Source organism: Lepisma saccharinum, chromosome 1 (assembly GCF_977018435.1).
Source record: "Lepisma saccharinum chromosome 1, izLepSacc3.1, whole genome shotgun sequence".
Lineage (NCBI taxonomy): Eukaryota > Metazoa > Arthropoda > Insecta > Zygentoma > Lepismatidae > Lepisma > Lepisma saccharinum.
Genome location: NC_139229.1, coordinates 173,578,483 through 173,599,495, shown reverse-complemented (window position 1 = coordinate 173,599,495; position 21,013 = coordinate 173,578,483). Strand labels below are relative to the sequence as shown.

At 40.4% G+C, this 21,013-nt stretch overlaps 1 protein-coding gene across 1 annotated transcript in view; it reads right to left on the bottom strand.

Annotated features, from left to right (window-relative positions):
- Window positions 1–20,729, bottom strand: part of LOC146004182 (uncharacterized) — a 125,444-nt gene extending 104,715 nt beyond the window's left edge. The window contains exon 1 of the mRNA XM_083142852.1: window positions 20,408–20,729. Within this exon, the coding sequence (XP_082998978.1) occupies window positions 20,408–20,501 (94 nt within the window). The 5' untranslated portion in view covers window positions 20,502–20,729. The remainder of the gene's footprint in view (window positions 1–20,407) is intronic.
- Between the last annotated feature and the right edge of the window lie 284 nt (window positions 20,730–21,013).

Below are 21,013 nucleotides of genomic sequence, written 5' to 3'. Positions count from 1 at the left end.
TTTCTGCCACCGGAAGGGTTCGAACCTACGACCATCAGATTGACAGTCCTGAACGGTAAACACTACCCTACAAGCTTTCGCTCCTGAAAGTAAGTAGAAGGAGATGACCAGTGAAATGTAGATGCAACTCTCCTCCTACATGTAGTGTGCAAACAATACTTGTTTGTAACAAAGAAAACGAAGGTAGTACGACTCGGCGAAAACATTTAATGGAGAATTGCACATGATGAAAACTTTTCATTCGATATTTGCGGAGGTATCCTTGCATTGAACTCGAGTGGGAAAAGGGGTAAAATTAGTATGTCCTGAATTGCCACAAATATAAATAGTTATTTCATTAATATTTGTCAATGTCTTTGAAGCAGTACACAATTATCGTTAGAGTATCATAATTCACGATCTTATACATGAAAATATCCCTTTGAATGTGTGTCAATTCATTTATTTGTTTATTTTTTTCATAAATTCCATATGCATAACAATGTAGCCACTAGTTACAGGAAACTGTAACTACGAAAATATCTATACATATGAGTTTCTTTTGTGTGCATGTCAAATTTAAAATCACCTTGGTGGTGCCCAAGTGCCAAACCTTGAATAACGCCGAAGTTTTTCTGATTATATAAGCTTGGATGATTGTTTTTAAAAGAGTGGGATTTGTGTAAACAAAAATTAATTGAAGTTACTGCTGCAAAACATAATACATATACTGCAAAATAATGTAGCAATTTAAACTAAGAGATTACTGTTATTTTGATATCACTTATAAGTCCTCCTCCTCCGTGGCCGTGTGGTCTAAGGCGCTGTGCTTTGGGCTCCGACTGCGGGACAGGTCCGTCTGGGTTCAGTCTCTGGGATCTTGGCCTGTGTATAGGACCGGTGGCAACCCACCATCGTGAGAAAATTGGGGAGCTACGAGTGAGTGGCGTAATCCGGTCTCGGAAATCTCCTTTAACGGCTGAGGGCTCGACGTGCTGACCCCACGTCACCCCATTACAGGTTGAAGATCTCTACACTTCTAGGTAGGATTGTCGGGGGGGGGGGGCGGCAGTCGGGAGATAGGCCAAGGCGCTCACGGGCTGTAGAGCCACGTGTTATTTATATAGGTATTAAATTAATCTGTACCCATAATAAACGCGTTCTCTTAGCAGTAAAACTTAAAGTATTTAAAAAATAAGGCTGTTATTTTTCGTAATTAATACAGTAAATATGTAACGTCATTAAGGTTTTTATCGGGGGGAGGTGGAAAGTAGTGGGACCAGTGTGGAAACTTAGAGGTGACAGAGGGGAAAAGGGGCGGGCGGGCGTCAAATCCACTTCCCCGGGTGGAAATTTTATCTTGAGCCGTCTCTGTCGGTGACCGATTACATTCAGTGCCAGACCCTTAATCTCTGGACCGATGGTCCGAGGTTCAAGTCCTGGTGAGGGCATCGGTGTTCCTTTGTTACAGTCCCTTCATCAGTTTCAAGGTGGAAGGGGAGATCGTCCTGCCTCCGAGACGTATGAGGTCATGGTAAGTAGGCCTCCCAGATGGCGCACTGGTAGCGTCATCGCCTTGCAAGGGGTTCCGGGTTCGATACCCGGTGGAGGCACATAGTGGTTCGGATCCCACTTTAAACTGTAGGTCCAGCCCCGATTAGCCTTACTGTACATGAAGTGGACTTAAAAACACCAAATCAATTGAATCAATCATGGTAAGTAAATGTCTAAAGATGAGATTATTTGTTGTCAAAAAGATATGGATGACATCGAGAAGAGATTTGCCAGCGTCGTGTCTTGTCGTGTGTGAGGGGGGGTTCTCACGTATCGAACTGTAAATGCCTGTGTCGTTTTCGGTCTCGTCTCGATCCGAATTCTCGAGAAATGTATTTTTATCCTGAATGTAACTTTGACATCTGAAACTAAGTGTTCACTCTTCCACTGACATCTGAAACTAAGTGTTCACTCTTCCACTGACATCTGAAACTAAGTGTTCACTCTTCCACTGAGACGTCTGAGTCATTACGAATGCTGCATTCCATCCAATCCAATATTATACGGGACGGGACAAAAGCTTACTCAGGTCATTTTATTCTCCACTCAGTTTTTCTATTTCTCTACGTTTCAGATGGGAAAAATCTTGAAAATGAATATCTTGACAGCTTGAAATTTTAATGTTCACATGGACATCTTGAGTTCTGTGAGATTTTGCACAGCGTAAGAATAGCCTGGGCGCTGGGGCATCGACGCAACTCATTACGTCATTCAACACATGGCATTGGCATTGTCTCACCTAGAAAGCAACTAATTTGATGATGAATATTGTGGGTCTGCACCACTAACCGTACTCCGAAATGCTCGCAGGTAACTCGCTCTACCGGCAACCTCGCCAACTAATTGGATGTTTTGTTAGCCTGCCTTCTAAAGACTTTGCTTCGGCATAAAGTACCAAGGTTGCCACGATTTCACCTTCCTCGGTGATTCCGAGTTGCTTTTTGGCCTTTTCATTCCTCGTTAACGATGCATTCGTGAAACACAAAATGGGAGAGGAGAAGAAAGATTGCACAGCGTAAGACAACATGAGAAAGGCCGACTTGGGCCAACAGTACCGTTACAAAAATCGGTTCAAGCCAGGCCTGGTACCAGCGGGGTTAAAACTCGGACAAATTTTTACCTTCTGGTGGGTCATCAAATCTTATGAGAAACGTTACTGTAGGAGTGACTCCTCTATAACTGTCCTAAGGTTCTGGAAACGAGATCAGTCTCCTGATTTTGATTTCGTTTGACATTTGTGACAAGAAGTGGATAAAAAGGTGAGAAAAACACTAATTAAGTCGAAAGCTCATTTAGAAAGCGAATACTGCCGTTGTTTCCAGCCCCGTACCTAGATATTTTGGCACCCTAGACAGGATTGTTGTTTGGCGCACCTCACACTACAATTCACATATTTTTAATTGCAATAGAAACCATAATATTTATTACAAAGTTATATATAATTTACAATTTAAATATTCATAAAGAAACAATAATATATCACTTTTATTAAAAACATTTTCAATATGTTTCTCAACATTGTGATGCTTTAACTGCTATATAATTCGGGATCGGGAGATAGTTGAATATTTAAATTGTCATTTGTTCTGATCCTTCTAGAACTAGCGACAATCTGGTGAAATTTGGTTTTGAACAGGTATTTATTTTGAGTGTTACACTTGTGTTCTGAAGGTATGTGTTTCAAATACACTTTATGATCATACAGGTTATTCGGGACTGAACATACAGCTTAAAATGAGGTCTGAACGACTGTGCCTCCACCGGGGATTGAGTCCGGGATCCCTTAATTACAGAGTTAATATCTTTTATTTTATCCGTCCCAGAATATACATTTATGTACAGTGGGATCCATGAGTATTGCAAATCGTCCATCACCATGTTCGTGCACTTTATTTGACCCAATAAGAGCTTCCAGAATTAAAAAAAAACTCAAAACAAGCTGTTGACAACTTCTGCACCAGCATACATAAAAATTCATCGCTTAAAAACACAGGATGTAAGCAAAAATTAATGGAAAATAGTCATGAACAATTTGCACGGTAATATTCATGGATCCCACTGTACCTGTTATAAATCTACTTCAATAAAGTTCATCTTGGTGTATAAAATAACTCCCAATTGGCTAAATTCAATCCATTTTTTATAGAGCGGGCTTCTAGCATAGTGTGTGCATATACATACCTATGTGTGTGTAGGGGGGATGCATACATACATACATACATACATACATCAGTGGCTAGGGTAGAACTTTTAAAATGTTGCTATGTGAAATAAAGCAACATTTTAAAAAAAATAATAAGGGGTGAAATTATATTTCATGTGCTGTGTACAAAATTTAGGACAAGATGTTGAAAGTGTGGTAACGTCATATACTGACTTCAAATTTCACCAGAATAAAGCAAATTGACAAACGCCGATTCCGCACACAAGCTCCCACAGCAGCAAGCATCCCGTCAAACGTGTCTTCTAAACCTACTACAAATATGCTTCTGGCGACCATGAGAAAGAGAAGTCCCACTGTGCACTCTTTAAAAAAGTCTTTGTGATTTTATGCTCTCTTCCCTTCAGCGCGGTCCTCAGACATGACTTTCGTTTCCTAACAAGCACCCGCGAAACTAAACCTTGGAAAATCTAAATCGAGTTTTCTTCTTCTTCTCCAATAACAACAGAGACAACAAAAAGCGTGACCAGCTACTGTGTGAGAAAAATGGTCGGAACCTTACAAGCTACCAAAAATTTCGTTAACAAAACGCCACCCACTTTTTTTTTCTTCTTCCTCCTCTTTTAATATGAGCAAAAGAAATTTCACCCCGAGTTGAACTTTTCATGGGTGTGTCGAGGCCTCCGTCGTGCCTACTCAATAAAAGTTATTGCCATTTACCTCGCCTTGTACGAAAGGGATTTTTATTGCTTGCAAGATGACATAGCGTCTTCCGGACTAATATGGACGAAGTCACGTACTGTGGCGCCCTCTAACTCTCTTTTGCTTCCATGTATCTTCAGTCACTCAAGCCTGCATTCTTGCGTGAATTGATTTGTACGAGACTGAGCCAGTATACAAGATGGCGCAAAATCGATTGATTTCCTTTGTAAGGGGTGACTGTCTCGTAAGTACCCAAATGACAACCTCTCCTCCAAGCAGTATACGCCCTATACTGCATTCTTGCAAACTAACGAGGCTATGGCGTCTGGAGTTTGTGTAGTGTCCTGTCCGTGTGTTTGTGATTCTCCTTCCATCAGTTTCATCTTATCTCTTTCCGTTCACATTTTCACCATTAGCCCAAAAGTGGCAAAAAAGTGAATTAAAACAAAACAAATCCATCAATCAACTTCTGTGACTGAAACTTGATAAGCGAAAAAGAGCAGTTTTGCTTACTTCTGGTGTGGCTCACCCCTTGTTTTATTTTACTTCCGCCAAAAAACTAATCCCCTGTTGTGTAACTCCATGAGGCACAAGGCCTGCCCAAAGAATTTTACGTTGGATGACTATCACATTGAGTCTCCAGACTTTTCAAGTATCTCGCTAATTTTAAAAAATAATAAAAAAGTAATTGCTTTTTTTGTATTTTTCTTATTTTGCGTCGCGTTTCTGCTTCCTCAGGAAGAAATTGATGAAGAGAGACACGCAAGGAAACTCTCATGTTCAGTTCGGAACTCGAACCCAGAATCCAAGGTGACGGGGTCGTCAGTGGAACGCCAAACTTTCTGTGCCATTTCGTTCCATGATGGAATTTGGGATCGTTCGCACCAAAAACAACTATCCGGGGCTCACCCACCCTGAAGTCAATGGGAACCTGGGTTAAACCTTGGGGGGTAAAGGCGGTCGGAGCGTGGTGCTGATCACATCACCTCCAAAATGGCCGAGATAGAGAATATGTAGGGCCCTATCCCTAAATGTGCCTTCATGGCACGGTGCTATATGCACGGGGAACATTACAATTTACCTTACCTTGCCTGAGAGTCCATTGTGGAGAAATTGGGGTTATTTTTATCTGATACGTAGTTCTTCCTCGTGTACAGACGAGGATAAATGGGCTTTTTAATTTGCGAAGAAACGGATTTCACATCGCGAACAAACGAGAAAACGCCCATCCACATTGGGTGTGTGAGGCCTCCCAGATGGCGCAATGGTAGCGTCATCGCCTTGTGATCAAGGAATCCCGGATTCGATACCCGGTGGAGGCATATAATGGTTCGGGTCCTACTTTAAACTGTAGGTACAGTCCCGATTAGCCTTACTGTGCACAAAGTGGACTTAAAACACCAAATCAATCAATCAAATATTAGGTGTGTGGTCTCTAGCAAATAGTTAGAATATGCGACATCTGAGCTTCTTGATAAACTACTGGTATCACGGTACCATCTCCTGGATGCGAATCCCGACCAGGACATGTATGTCATTTGTGAATGGAACTTCTTCAATTCCATTCATCGTCGTGATTATCCAAAAGTGAATAGAAAGCGACGTGAAATTTAAAAACTGCAATCATAATCTGAAACAACGCCATTTTTAACACACTGATATCTATTTTCTTGATTGCTCTGACAAGCTCTCGGATGTATTAAGTCACACCCTATTCAACCCTGTCATTCAGTGCACTACTTCTTTCTTACCGTTGTCTGACATTTCTCATTTTATGCTCTCTCCCAGTATTCTACTTTTCTTTCAGTCCGGCGGCATCATGATGAGGGGACATTGGCGACCGCGTGTTCATTGGGTGGGTCATCACTTTCTTCCCTCTCTTTTTCACCCCGTTTCTTAACTATTTACGTGACTTCTTGGCGTGTTTCACTTAAAAAGAAATGACTCAGAGGCAATAAGGGACGCAGGTGTGGGTGCAGTCAAGAGAAACTCCAGCTTCTTCTAGCATGGACCTCGTGTGACCCACTTTAATGAAACAGTGACCTTTGCAGGAGGTGTAACACTAGACTTGAATATGATTGCAGGTTCCCATTTATTTTCCAATGACCCAGATGCATGAGCTTTCCTTTGGTGAGCGTTTGGACCTGGTAGGGGAGGAGTGGTTCCGTCGAAAGGAAACGAGAAAGGCAATTGTCCCCAAGACACCCAGTTATAATGCTTTCCAACACGAGGGTAAATATGACGCAATAGAAACATGTGGTTTGCTGTTTTCCCTAAGTTAGTGCAGGGTGATTACAAGCAAGGAGACAAATCAAATACCTCTGTATTCCTCTGTAGGTAGGTAGGAAAATTTACGCAAAGCATTCCCCTCACTGTCTCACCGTTACAATGTTAAACCATAGGGGCATCCTCTAAGCTAACCCTAAGGTTCGAATAAACAATCCCCCACCCCTACCTCACGGTATTAACTTAAACCGCTGATTCCATAGATATAAAAAATGGGGTAGGATTCTCTTAGAACAACATTTCTGTATCTGAATAATCGTCGATCTCCGTGGCGGGGTGGTTATCACAGCGCGCTACGACGATAGACTCCCGGGTTCAAATCCTGGCATAGACGTTCTCTTTGAGTGTTCCTTCACCAATTTTATCATATCATCACTCACCTCATCTTCGCGATTAGCCAAAAGTGGAAGAAAAGCAAAGTAAAATAAACCAATCAATCAATCAATGCCTTCCATGTATTCAAGTGGGGAAAATACACCCTAATTGGTATATGATTTGAATTTCCAATTGGTATATAATACGTATGTAATGCACAGTTCACTAAGACGCACGTATTGCACGTTGCATAATTAGCGCTCTAATTTTCCTATTTTATTCAGTGTAGAGTAAGGTGCATAAATTCTACAAGGCAAACTGTTTCTTACCACGTTTTTTCACTATGTTTTTCTCAATGCGAGGTATAAGAATTGAAACAAAATATCAAGAAGACAGTCTGCCTTAGCACCAGGCCCGTAGCTAGAGGGGGACATGGGGGGCAACTGCCCCCCTGAGAGCTTGCTTTGCCCCCCCTGTGAAAAATACAGAACATATTCTTACCTGGAATTCTCACTAATCTTTACAATTATATCAGGTGCTACTCTAGCAACATAATAAAGACACTTATTGGTTTTGTGATTTATTAGAGTGTATGGGATTCCGTATAATGTCGTATCAGGATTGGTGGGGGGGGGGGAATTCCCTTCCAGATTCAGACTTTGGGATATGATTTCGCAATTTTCAGTATCTAGAACAGTTATCACATTTTACTCTTGTATTAACGGTGACTAATGTGTTTGGATGTTTTTCTTGGGTGTGTTGCTATGAACTTGGAACTGCCTAAATTTTTGTTGCCCAAGTCTACCTTTTGGTAATTGTGATTCATGTGGTAGAGAGATGGAGTGGATATTTGATTTTTGTTACTTAGCGTCGTTTTTCTGCGACTTCTAGCTAATCGCAACAATGAGTGATGACGTGAAATTGATGAAGAGACACTCATAAACACTGCCGCAACTACAGGGGGCATTGTCCCCCCCCCCCCCGACCTTGGACGGAAGTCCATTCTAGGGGAAGCAGACATTGAAGTACAAAGACAACAAGACTTGGAGAATCTAAGAATAGCAGGACAATTGGATACTCATGATGGAATTAGTTTTTACTTGCTCCTTGCATTTTATTTCCAGACGGCCAAGGTCACTTGAAGGGGCACATAGGGGCAATTGCCCCCTCGATTTCAAATTTTATATAAATAAAAATACATTTCGTAAAATTTTCTTGCTCGCTTCGCTCGCAATTTCTTCTATTCTTATAGTACAAGTTCAGAGCCATAGCTATGGGGCGGCGGGAGTTGGCCCTGGGAGCCAAACGATCTATATGAAAAAGAAAAAGTTAAAGAGAATGCCATGGCGACCAGTAAAATTATTTACTCCCTATTAAAACAATTTCTTTCTATGAAACTTAATATGAAATATTAATGACGACATGACACTGTAATCAAAAATGTAATTGATCAATCAAGGGATTCCTATTTGTTTATCAGGTGTCAAAACACGTATTTCAACTATAATATAATTCACACAATATTTTGCAAACTGGTTAATGTAACCAGTAGGCAAACATTGTCTGCAGTGATGCAAGAGTCTCCCCTTTGAAGGCAATAGAGTCCGTGGTGGACTAAGGGACCCATGTTTTAATGTTCTAACAAGTACAAATGAAAATGCATTACAAATTTTTACAAAATTCATCAAAGTGTAGATAATATGTAACCATTATTATTTAATTAATTCGATTTTTCTTGCATAACACAACACAATGGTGTTGTTGGATTCTCGTTAGATTCCTTTGTGCGTAAAAATCTTGCATACTGGAAACTAGAGGGAATCAATATGAAGCATGATTTATAAAGGGCTCCCTTAATTAGTTTTGCAAAGAGACCCAAAGCTGTTGGTACATATTAATCGTCTATTTACATTATCGACCTGTAAATATCAAGTAGATACAGTCCCTATTAGTCTGTATATGTTAAACTTTATATTCTTTGGCAATCTCGAAAGGTCATTATCAAAATATTGCTATTTGATTGCTCGATTATTTTTTTGTTGCAGTTTTAAGATATCATCCCATTTCTGATATTTATCTCTTTTGGGGGAGGGGCAAGTGCCTCTGTGTACCCTGCTATATCCGCCAATGTGACACAATATATTTAAAATTTGCCCCCTCTAGGATTGACTTTGCCCCCCTACAAAGAATTCCTGGCTACGGGCCTGCTTAGCACAAGTACAATTCCATTCTTTCAGAGATATAAGGCTGAGGAGAAAAATGAATGAGATAATGGCAATTTACCTAGTAATATTTACGTATCCATCCCACTGTACGAGACCGCTAAATGTACACTTTCTACAATCTACAGTGGTTAATCTGAAACCACAAAAAACGTCAGGATGACCTCGAAAATCGGAATACCACCAGTTTTGGATATCACCAAGGCCTGGCAACACTCGATGCCTACCTTATCAATGTTGTTAGTCTTCCATGAGAACTTGCATTTTGCCTCTTTATGATATGAAAAATGTCTCTATTGGTGCACATTCTCATTGTATGCTTGCAAAGTTGCCAAGACCTAGCATTAATCAAATCATTCCTCCTTCGACTAAGCTACGATAGGCCATAAAGGAAATACGGTGTAATAAAAATTCAACCTTGTACCTCAACAACAAGCGATGATCTTCACAGCCCTATAATCCAGGACGAATTGACCAGCCTCAAATGACACCGCTAATAAATTTTCCGGAACGAATGCAAAACCAAGCGATGCGTTACGTCACATTGTCAACGTTCCAATTATAACGTTGCGAAGAGCTAAATCGTAGCCATCACTCTCCCAATTCGCTTATTTAAGGTAATCGAATAGTAACAAGGGTTAAATTCCGCCAACGATGGTACACTCATGTGACCTCGGCATCGACTGTTATAAAAAAAAATAGCGGGAAAAGATCGGCGGCTCTGTTCAATTACAAGCCTTGACTTCGCTCGTGCTCGTAAACAATAGTTACTCTTCCAATTATATTGACTTTGAAACTCAAGAATTCAAATTAGTTTCCACATATGTCGCAAACTGCTGATACTAGACAAGGAACGCCGAAGCGGATAGATTGGAAATTGTTCGTTACTAAGTCTTTCGCTTCGTTCTTATCGGAAGAGAAATCCAGGTTGTTGTCTTCTTCGTGAATAGCAACTAGGAGAAGCCGCGATAAAGGGAGATTGAGGGTGAGAGAGAATTGTAAAGTGTCTTCTTGGATTATTTTTTTTGCCCTGTTTTCGAAAGGCAGCAGATATATAATATGCGGTTACACGTGATCGCTATCACAGAGGTCGAAAAGGTTAAATTGCAATTGGTAATCCTTCAAAGGAAACGTTCCTAAGGTACAGTCAGTTTTGAAGATAATGGCAGGCAAATTGTCCATCACCATATTCACTCACTTTGTTTTACATAGAGATGGTATCAAGACGAGACTTGGCAGAGAGTCGGTCTCGTTTTGAGTTGTGAATGTCTGTCTCGTTCCCGGTCAAGTATCGAATCTAAGAATATGCACAATAAAACAACATTGGCACTTAACAGTGTGTCACCACACGAACTTTCGCAGCGTATAGACGCCATCAAGGCAAACAATTAATCTTAATATTTTTGTGTGTTTGTCGCCTTATTTCGGCTACGAACCCTCGAACACGGAATTTTATCCATGAATGTATGCAACCACAAGCACACCAGTAGATGAAACTTTTTGAATTGATTTTTTTCTTGTATTGTTGTTTTAAGTCCACTTTATGCACACATAGGCTAATAGGGACTGGATCTACAGTTTAAAGTAGGATCCGAAACTATACTACGCTGGGATCCATGAATATTATTGTGCAAATTGTCCATCACAATGTTCGTGAACTTTATTTGACCCAATAAGAGCTTCCAGAATTAAAGGAAAACTCAAAGCAAGCTGTTGACAACTTCTGCACCAGCATACATAAAAATCCATCGCTTAAAAACACATAGGATGTAAGAGAAAAAATAATGAAAATAGTCATGGACAATTTGCACGCTAATACTCATGGATCCCACTGTACAATGTGCCTCCACCAGGTATCTAATTCGGAACCCTTTGATTACAACCAATAGATTGACTTTCCGATCACTATAAATCATCAAATATAGTTATCAGCTTTGTGTGTCTGGAAAAGTAGTCTAGCATACCAAAGTAAGCTTATTTTAAATATTTTTTTCAAATATCATATTCATGTCTCCCCGAACGAGACTGAGTGTCCTGATTTTACACTGTATCGTTCTCGATCTCGTCTCGAAGGACCTTGTATCGTTCTCGACTAGATTCTTACAAGGTCCTCTCGGTCTGGTTATCATCCCTAGTTTTACACAATGCTAGGATCAAGAACTGAAACAAAGACGCCCAAGAAGCAAGAACCAAGAACCATAATCAATGGAATGAGTTGTATAAGTAAAGTGGATGAAGAATCAGTCTTCAGTAAGTTACTTCTCATTTGGTAATATCTGCTGTACTTTGCAGTCCGCCATATTTCACCTATCTAGCTTGTTTCTTTATGTTTATATATGCGATGGGCTAATGGGGGAGTAGACCTACAGTTTAAAAGTGGGATTCGATCGAGCCACTGTGCAATGTGCCTAAACCGGAGTTCGATAACAAGGTGACACCGTTACCGTGAAGGCATACGGTGATGGTTGAGGCAGGGTCCCATAATTCACAATCTTGTGTGAAAGTGGTGTGATCAGCAACACGCTCCGGTCGCTTTTACCCCCTCCCTCGCCAGAGTTTTCTAAAGGTGGGTGGAGTGAACCAAAGCCGATTCATAAAGGGGGATTGTTGGAAAATCTGAAATCACCCATCCCGGGAATCGAACACGGATCCCTCGCGTAGCAGTCTGACTGGACCACCACTGATCTCGCTCCGTAGCCAGAGATTCACATTATCCCATTGTCCCTGACTGCAAAACCTGCGGTCCACACTCTATCTTGTTTCGTAGCCGCGACACAACTGATTCCGCGAAGACGCATTTTCTTCTTTTAAATCCTACCATTCTGTGCAGAAGCGAAAGAAGAAAACACGATAAAGAAGATTGAAAAGAATAGAGAGAATTCCGAGAAAAACGATGACGTTCTTTTTCTTTTCCTGCTGCTCGAGCACAGACTATTCATCCACTCCGTTTTCTTCTCGGTACATAAAGAAACTAGCACCTTGGTAGAGAGGAAAGGGGAGTACAAAAAAACAGCTGTCTCCTCTCTCTTCGATCATTTCTTTTGAGATGGCATCCGACAGTACCTTGCAGGGGGTCACCTGCATTGACTCTTGGAAGGGAAAAAACAAGGTCGACTCCTTTTCATCTGTCTCTACCTGCGACCTACTTGCTTCGTCTTTTGCCTGGATTCGATTCAATGACAAGTTTCTCTTCCTTCGCTAGACACCTCCGCGTATCTGTTGATTTTTCCTCCTTCTTTAAGATTGAAGTTTCCCCTTCGAAATGCGTTGTCGCTGCGTTAAACCCACAGAACAATGACTGAAAAAGCATGTGGAACAAAGAGGAGATTACAATGTTTTGTCAAGCAATGTCGGACCAAATGTTACAAATTTAGTGACAAATACTAATTGACTTCTATCCATTTCGACAAGAGATGCGAAGGTGTAAAAGAAATTATATAAAAAGTCAGTCTAACAATAAAAAGTAATAAAGTATATACGTTCTTACAATAATTGTATTTTTCTTATTTTACGCAGCTCTTCTGCCCCTTTAGGGTAATCGCAACGATGAAAATGCATGATGATGAGATGATGCACAGACCAGAAATGGAACCTGGGATATCCAGTGGCGAGATCGTCAGTGCAGCACTCAATGCTCTTGGTTAAAGATGCGACAAGTTCTGATAAGAATTATACCCGCAATCACATGGGTTGGGTGAGATTTGAAATATTACCTGTGTAAAGGAATCTACCACTCACAACACATCCATGTCACAATGGGTACAAAAACTTACCTCACGTGCATCGCGCAGTGCCACGATGTGGAGGTAGGGCCCCACACATTGTCGATATCGACCATGGAGGTGCCCGGCTGCCTGATTTATCCACACACACCCAACACTCCCAAAATTTTCCTCAACATAATTTTCTTTCACGAAGAACCAATTATTCCCATATTGGCTCTAATTTACCCTTACACACACGTAAATACGAACTTACACGCTCCCCGATGAATGGGCCGGTTGAGTCCTGTATACAGAGATATGCTGTGTTGGCAAAATCCCCAGAGCCTCAGATAACTCACCCAAGAATCGAACTAGGGTCTCCCGCGTGGAAGTCAAACGAACTACCAACTAGATTACAGCGGGTCATTTCCATATCACAATGGGGAAAACTGAACATTTTATTAAGACAGACACAGATACCAGAGGGTGAGAGTCTTTCGAAAATGTATCATTTTGGTTGGTCTTTGTATAGTGAACCATATGTAAATGATGTAAAGAACTGTAAAAATGTTTTTTATAAGTCTAGAATACATTTCTCTTTGTCTACAGTTTCATACATTGATCGTTGATATGCAAAAAGTGTATATGTTTTTATTACTGCGAGCTTGGTGTGAATGGAATAAATTGCCCAACGTCTCAAACTTGTTTAAGATTTGTATTTTCCGCTTCCTTGGATACACATAATGAGTTCAGGGAGACAAAATAGCATTACCAATGTCTCTGAGTGGAAGCACACAATGCAAAATATATTATGACTTGAATACTATATACTTCAAGTAGTATTGAACCCTAACCTACAGCTAAAACAAGAGTTGATGTACAGTCTAGTGATATTATCACTTACCAATTATCGAGCTTTGTTAGATTGTTCATTTCTTGATTCAACTACGATAAGAGACAAATTGTAAGAAGCTGTGACTCTGAGATCCTCACGGCATAAATAACATAATCTTTCCGTAATATGCACAAACCATCATACATGTCCTTTGTAGCAAGTTGATTTTTTGACACACTACAAAAACACACCAGAGTCGAGTAGGTTTTTTTTCCGCAGGCATCAGGTTCTGGTGAGCATGATTCGGGAACGGCTAACTCTCTTTAAAGAAGCAAGAAAGCTTTATTTTCATAATATATACAGTGGCGTCGCCGGCGGGGGGGGGGGTGTGTGACGAAGTGGAATACAACCGCATTTGGGGGGGGGGGCAAGAGACAAAATTATTGTCTTTGTTTTGTTCACATTTATTCAGAAACCATTATAATTTTACTAGAACAACATTGAAAAATTAGGAGACAATTATGAAGTTAGGCTATGTTAAATTGACATCATGAATTAATAATAAGGTTTCTTTGTCTCGTAAATCTTCTGTAGTGTATAATTTCATCAAAACGACGAACACGTAATTTCAGGTTTCAAAATTGACCTGTATTTCACACACTATTAGTCATTACTTTGTACCTAGCAGGGGTGTCGCTCGCTCCCCCCCCCCCACCTGGCCACCCAAATAGCTTACATGTGACGTTTTTAGAATCCTTTGTTTAGCAACCAGAATCTCACGCACCTAGCAATAAAAGAGAGAGAGAAAGAGGGAGAAAATTATGGAAAGATATGGAAACAGCGAAAGAAAGACTACGAAATAAAAAGAAATAGGGAACTAAAGTAGAAGAATGATATAGAAACTGAGGAAGAAAGAGAGGTAGGCAAAAAAATAGAAAGGAAAAGAGGGGAGACCGAGACAGACAAGAAAAGAAGGAAAAATAACACAAAGAGATAATGGAACAGAGGAAGAAAGAGAGGGAAAAATTGCGAAAAAAGAAAGAGAACCAAAAGCACAAAGAAAGGTATAGAGACTGATGAGCAAAAATATGTAGGCAACGAAAATTATAGAAACAGAGAGAGAACGGAATAGAAATAATGAGAGACACTTCTGTGACGCAAAAGGAAGAAAGAGAAACGGTGCAAAACCAGAAGAGAGAAAGAGGAAAAAAGAAAGGTAAACAACAAAAGGCAGAAAAAGATAATAGAAACTGAGGAAGAAAGAGATATAGACAAGGAAGAATGGAAAGGGAGAGAGAGAAAAAGAGAAAGAGGCCATAAAAATATTCTAACGTCGCAAATGAACAGACGCTGTACTTTCTAACTTGACAGATTTTTCTTCCTTCGACTTAAACCGTAGCCAGTGCGTAGACTTCCGACAGAAGAGAGACACTATAAAAAATTGGACATGGACATTCCCCCCACCCCTTTCCTCCCTTGACATCAAGCATGTATCTAATCTTTGAACTCCATTTTCTCTTTCCAATTGTGAAAGATTGTTGAAAGGTGCTGGCGTACCCCAGTCATTTATGGCGTGTTTCCCCAGAAAACCAGGAAAAGCTTTCTGGTGATTGGTAGAAACAAACTGTGGTTGGCCGAACGATCGTTAAAGCATGACAGACAGAATAGTATGCAAGTTACAGAGCTCACTTAGCTCACTTACAAAGTGCCAGAGAAAATGGCCCATGTGGACATTCTTTTCTGTGTTTTCTGTGGGAGAGGGAACGAGTAGGTCTCGAAAGTATTATATGATTGAGGAATTCTTTAACTCTTAAAATTTCATAATTAAAGATTGAAAATTCCTTCGCGAGGTTAGCTTCTCACTTTGGCTCACTTTATTCTTGAAAAGTAACGTCAGACATGAAATTATGGCAGAATATTTCAAATGATTGTACGGAGACAGCATCTTAAAACAGAATCGTCTACTCAGACCGAGACAGACCTCTCTCTGTAAAACCAAGATGAGACAAGACTGAGAAAGAAAGAGAGGTAGGCATGGCTGTAGTCGAGGGTATAGGGTGGACCCTACCGCCCCCTCTTCATATGCCTTCACCACTGGCTACAGTCCCCTCCGAAATTTTGAGAAAATCAACATTTTTAAATAAAAACACTGAAACTGAAGAATTCATGGAAAACCAGCGTGGTAAATACAAGCCCTCTTAAAATGACTCCGAATTGCCATTTTTGAGAGTGGAAAATTTGAAATATCTTATTGTATATGGCGCCCCCTAGAAAGCAGCCAGGGTCGCCAAATTTTAAAGAGGATTGGGTCGTTGTAAGTTCTAAGAAATCGCATAAATCCTCCTTTATGTATCATGATATTAACGTTGCATCCTTACAGTCTTACAGTGGCGCCGACTTGTCAAAATTATTGGGGGGGGGGGCTCTGATCACTGAAATAAATGAATGAATGACTCACTCCCTCCCTTTTTTTAAAATAAATATTACGTCTTCGTATAGCAGTTCTTAAGCAGCTATTATATTCCTCATGCAAATGAAATGTAACATGAAAAACGTGTGTCTGCTCATTTGTTTTTTAGATAACAATTAACATTTTAAAAGTAGGCTATGTATTTACATTAAGAGGCCAACATAACAGTTTTATGCCGGGCTCGGTAGCCGAGCGTGTTGGGTGGTCGGCTCAACTCGCTTTGATCCAGATGTCTCGGGTTCGAGTCCCGGCGAGGGCATGGGTGTGTTTTAATGTCCGCAACAGACATGTAAAGAAAGGACATGTGACAGGTGAAAAAAGTGTTGACGTACCCATAAAAATAGCGAATATTTACAATATTTAACAGTTTTATTTAATTATTTACATAAATGCTAACAAATCGGAGGAAAATAGTTTTACTTTTTTGTTCTTGCTACAATATTTTACTTTTTAAATTTAATTTTGCAATAATAAATAAACACTGCACGCCGTGCTTTAGCAATAATGCCTTTGATCATAGCCGTTCCCGCTTTCGCAATACAGACTTTTCATAAGCTTTCCTTGCGTACTTTACTACAAGCCAGTATTAAATGAACTCAAAGACTTTAGAATTATTTTCCCCTTATTCTTTGGACTAGAGGAAGAGATTTCGAGGATAACTAAATATCGTACATATCAATATTGCCTGAAAGTCGTGTTTACGACCTCAAATTGTTCAGAATTCACTAAACAACATACTGGTATAATTGCCATTATCACCTCGTTATTTTGAATCTCTTTATAGTAAAAATGTTAACAATACTCATAATTATATACTTAGTATGTAGTAATAAGTCATGTATTTTGCTGACTCCCTTAATAGCCCCCCCCCAAAGTTGATGGTTTAGCGGTCTCAGCCCCGCAAATTTGATGGTCTAGAACATTTTAAATGTGTTTTTAAAGTTAAGTTCATGTTGCACAATTCAGAGTAAACTTTACAAGAGAAGCAAAATAATACATTAGATCCTCTTAAGCAAAATTATTTGAGGGGCTCTGCTCCCACATCATTAACATTGGGGGGGGCTCGAGCCCCTCCCAAGCCCCGTGGAGTCGGCGCCTATGCATCCTTACTACTTTAAAACTGTTATTTACTGACTAATAAGCAAATATATAACAATAATAATATTGGGTGGGCTGGGACCCATGTAAGTTGGCAGCACTGAAACCAGCTATGCACTAATCCCTATACACTTTCAGCCCCTCCCGGAAAAAAAATCCTGCGTACTCCAGTGGCCTTCATGACATGTTGCAATGAGCAGGGGGTAGCTTTACCCTATTTTGTAAGATATATGTGTATGTGGGCGTGTGTACATTTATGTAAAATAGTACAGCATAAAATGCAGCAACGGAACGTTTGCAGTATATGGAGCAGCAAAAGTAACCAACAGAGTAATACACACTATACACACACCCTATTCGGGACTGTACCTAAAGTTTAAAGAAGAGTAAATAGATGCTGTAGCATCTAAACTTTTATCTCGCTCAGAATGTTTAAATGAGGACATCGGTAAGGATAAATCTCTGGGTCAGGATTCAAGAACGAAAAAAGCTATGGACAATTTGTCTACTGTTTATTCGCTGTCGCCTGTCCAGCGGATATAACAACACAGGGGACCTAACATGAGAGCAGATGCTGTACGGAAATGAACACACATGTTCACTGGCGTACGCAGGTTTTTCCTTTCGGTGTCATTGGGGGTAAAGGTTGATGGTATATAGCTGCTTTCTGGAGGGACCCACATTAAAATATTTCGTACATTTAGAAATTTCACTCTCAAAAATGGCAATCGGGGGTTATTTCAAAGGGGGGAGGGTTGCATTTACAACTCTGTTCTTTTCCCCCGCGTTTTCACTGTTTTCATTTGAAAATGTTGCTTTTCTTAGAATTTCGAAAGGCGCTGTAGCCCCTTCAGCCCCCTTGCGTACTCGTACACGACAGCATAATCTGATGGATAACACACCGGCCTCTCTCTATGAAGACTAACTGAGTTACTTGTAACTATTATAGTTACTTCCAAGCACTGATGAAGAGGTTTCGGATTCAATTTCCGGTAGGGGAACACATTTAAGAGATTTGAACACAATCCAATAAACTTTATTGTATTGTGTATTAACTTGACTTGAAACAAACTTGGCGAACTTTGAAAACAGCTGTTTCAAATGACAACAAACAAAACGGATGTGCAGCGAGATGTTTCAGGTCCGTATACTGGTCAACGCATGGCCGATTTCGTAGTTTGTCTCATCACCCTTTTCCAGTAGCGGAGAGGGTCCTCCCGATATCGCAGTGGTAGCGTCGTCGCCTTGTAATCAAGGAGTCCCGGGTTCGATTCCCGGTGAAGGCACATAGTGGTTCGGATTCCACTTTAAACTGTAGGTCCAGTCCCGATTAGCCTTACTGTGCATAAAGTGGACTTAAAACACCAACTCAATCAATCAATAAAAAAAAAAACAGTAGCGGCGATAGGGTGCCAACACTGGGGAGGAGATGGGGGGGGGGGAAGAACTGTTTACTGTCTCTTGGTAGTAGTGTTGCCCACGGGGGCAAAGTGTGGCTAAATATCTACTTTGGACGTATTGCAACCGACCGGAAGTGGCCATGTGGCTCGGTATCTCCTTTGGACGTATTGCAATAATCGAACGAAAGGGGCCAGGATATCTCCTTTAGACATATTGCAAACGACCGGAAGTGACCATGAGGCCCGATATCTCCTGTGAACCTACAAAAAGCTACGAAAATAACATCGACGATTTTTCAAACTTGTAAAAATTTAATTTTGTCCTTGCATAAATGAATGTGTTTGATGTGTAGAGAGGCAGCCTCCAAAAGCCTGCAGTCTGCAATATTGGGTACACTTGCCTGAATTAGTAGGCTACTCCGGCAGTTTGTTTCTTTATACAACATATTTGCAGAATATACAATTCAAAATACAAGTGTATCAATATACGCTCTATAAAACACAACTTATTACTAACTTCGTTGACCCTGTACTTTTAATTTTATAACCATTGATTCAAGGTTACCATTACTGGCGGCGTATTTCCACTTTTTTTGCTTCACTATGGGCTCTTAATGCTAAGCCTTGTCTATCCAGACCCGGTGGAGGCACATAGTGGTTCGGATCCCACTTTGAACTGTAGGTCCAGTCCAAATTAGTCTATCAGTGCATAAAAGTGGACCTAAAACAAAAACTCACTCAAACTTGTCAACTAAGAGAAAGTAAATTGTCCTTGCCCCAAAGGTTTGGCACCCAATCGCCGCTACTGGCTACCAGGTGAAAATGTATCGCTCTCTTTTTTTTATTGATTAACCACAGCTCGCTACGATCCTTCGTTGCGGGCTATGGGTTAACTCAAATTTAGAATTCTTTATTGTAATAATAATTGCTAATGCGTACAATTTAATTTACAAATATATTATTTTCCACATATAGAATTATCGTGGCTGTTCAATGGTTCTTTTATAAGAAAAGAAAGGAAATTTGAAAAAAAAATAATTTGCGAAACTCAGAACTATCTGAATACATCTGAACGGCGATTGGGTGCCAAAACTGGGGAAGGGGAGGGGGCAAAAAGTCGGGGGCAACTGCCCCAAGGTCCCCCCAAATAGCCGCCACTGTACACACAGGGATCTGGCCCCTCCCTAAAAAAAATCCTGGGTACGGACCTGGCGACAAAGATAACCAAAAGCAATAATCAAGTGCGGAAAAAAAAAAGAGTGGAATTATGAAGTTGTATTATTAAACCCCATTTTTGCCATGAACAGTGCGAATACATTGTTAGTTTCTTCGTCTTACTTCTATCTATATAAAGTAAATTCTGATTTATGATCACATAGTGGCATAAAGAGTATGAACGTATCAAGTCTCCAAAACTTCATTTCCCCCTTTAAGTGCACCCAACGACAAAAGAAACGGTATAAAAATTGTTCTTCACCATTTTCCTTCGGTCTGTTGTCAACAATATGATGATCATGAATTGAAATAAACACGTCAATAAGCAGAGGTGATTTGCATCTACATAATGTCAATTCTTTAAAACAACACAGGATGTAGAATAGAAAAAACTTAAAATAGTGATGGACAATTTGCCTACCATTATATTTGCCTTTGCTAAACGATAAAGAAGTTCTACACTTACCTGGAGAGAATTGTTTCTTCTTCCTCACCATCAACTTTGGCCTTTGTGGCGTTAGTGTATTGTGACAGTGGCACACTGGTTGATAGCACGTCATTATGCAGTCCTTTAGTTAATAAACAAATGAATGAAAGTGTCAGTTCACGCAGCAACGTTCATCTTGATTGTTTTTTTTGCAGGACAAAAGAGGTGTCTTCTTATCCTAATACGCGAATCCGAATTGAGAAGCTGTTTTGATCCCTTGTGGTTTCGCTTCTTTTATAACTCGTACCGTGAACACGGAAAAACAACACACAAACCCTACGGAAAACCGTACAGAGCGTCTTTCGTCGTCTGACTGACCCAGCGCATGTGTATATCAGCGTGATCTACCGACTGCTACAGCACGACCACGACCCACCCCCCGGACGATCCGCCGACCAATCATCATTGTCCTCGCGGCCCCCACAGGCCATGTGATATTATTCAGCCACGAACAGGAAAAACAAGAATTCATTCGCTGGAGATTGTCCAGGTATACATACATAAGCTTCTCCCCTACATTTTGATTTCTATCATCTTCCTTCGGTATTTTTCTTTCTTCCACGGTCTCTCTCCCCTCCCCCACTC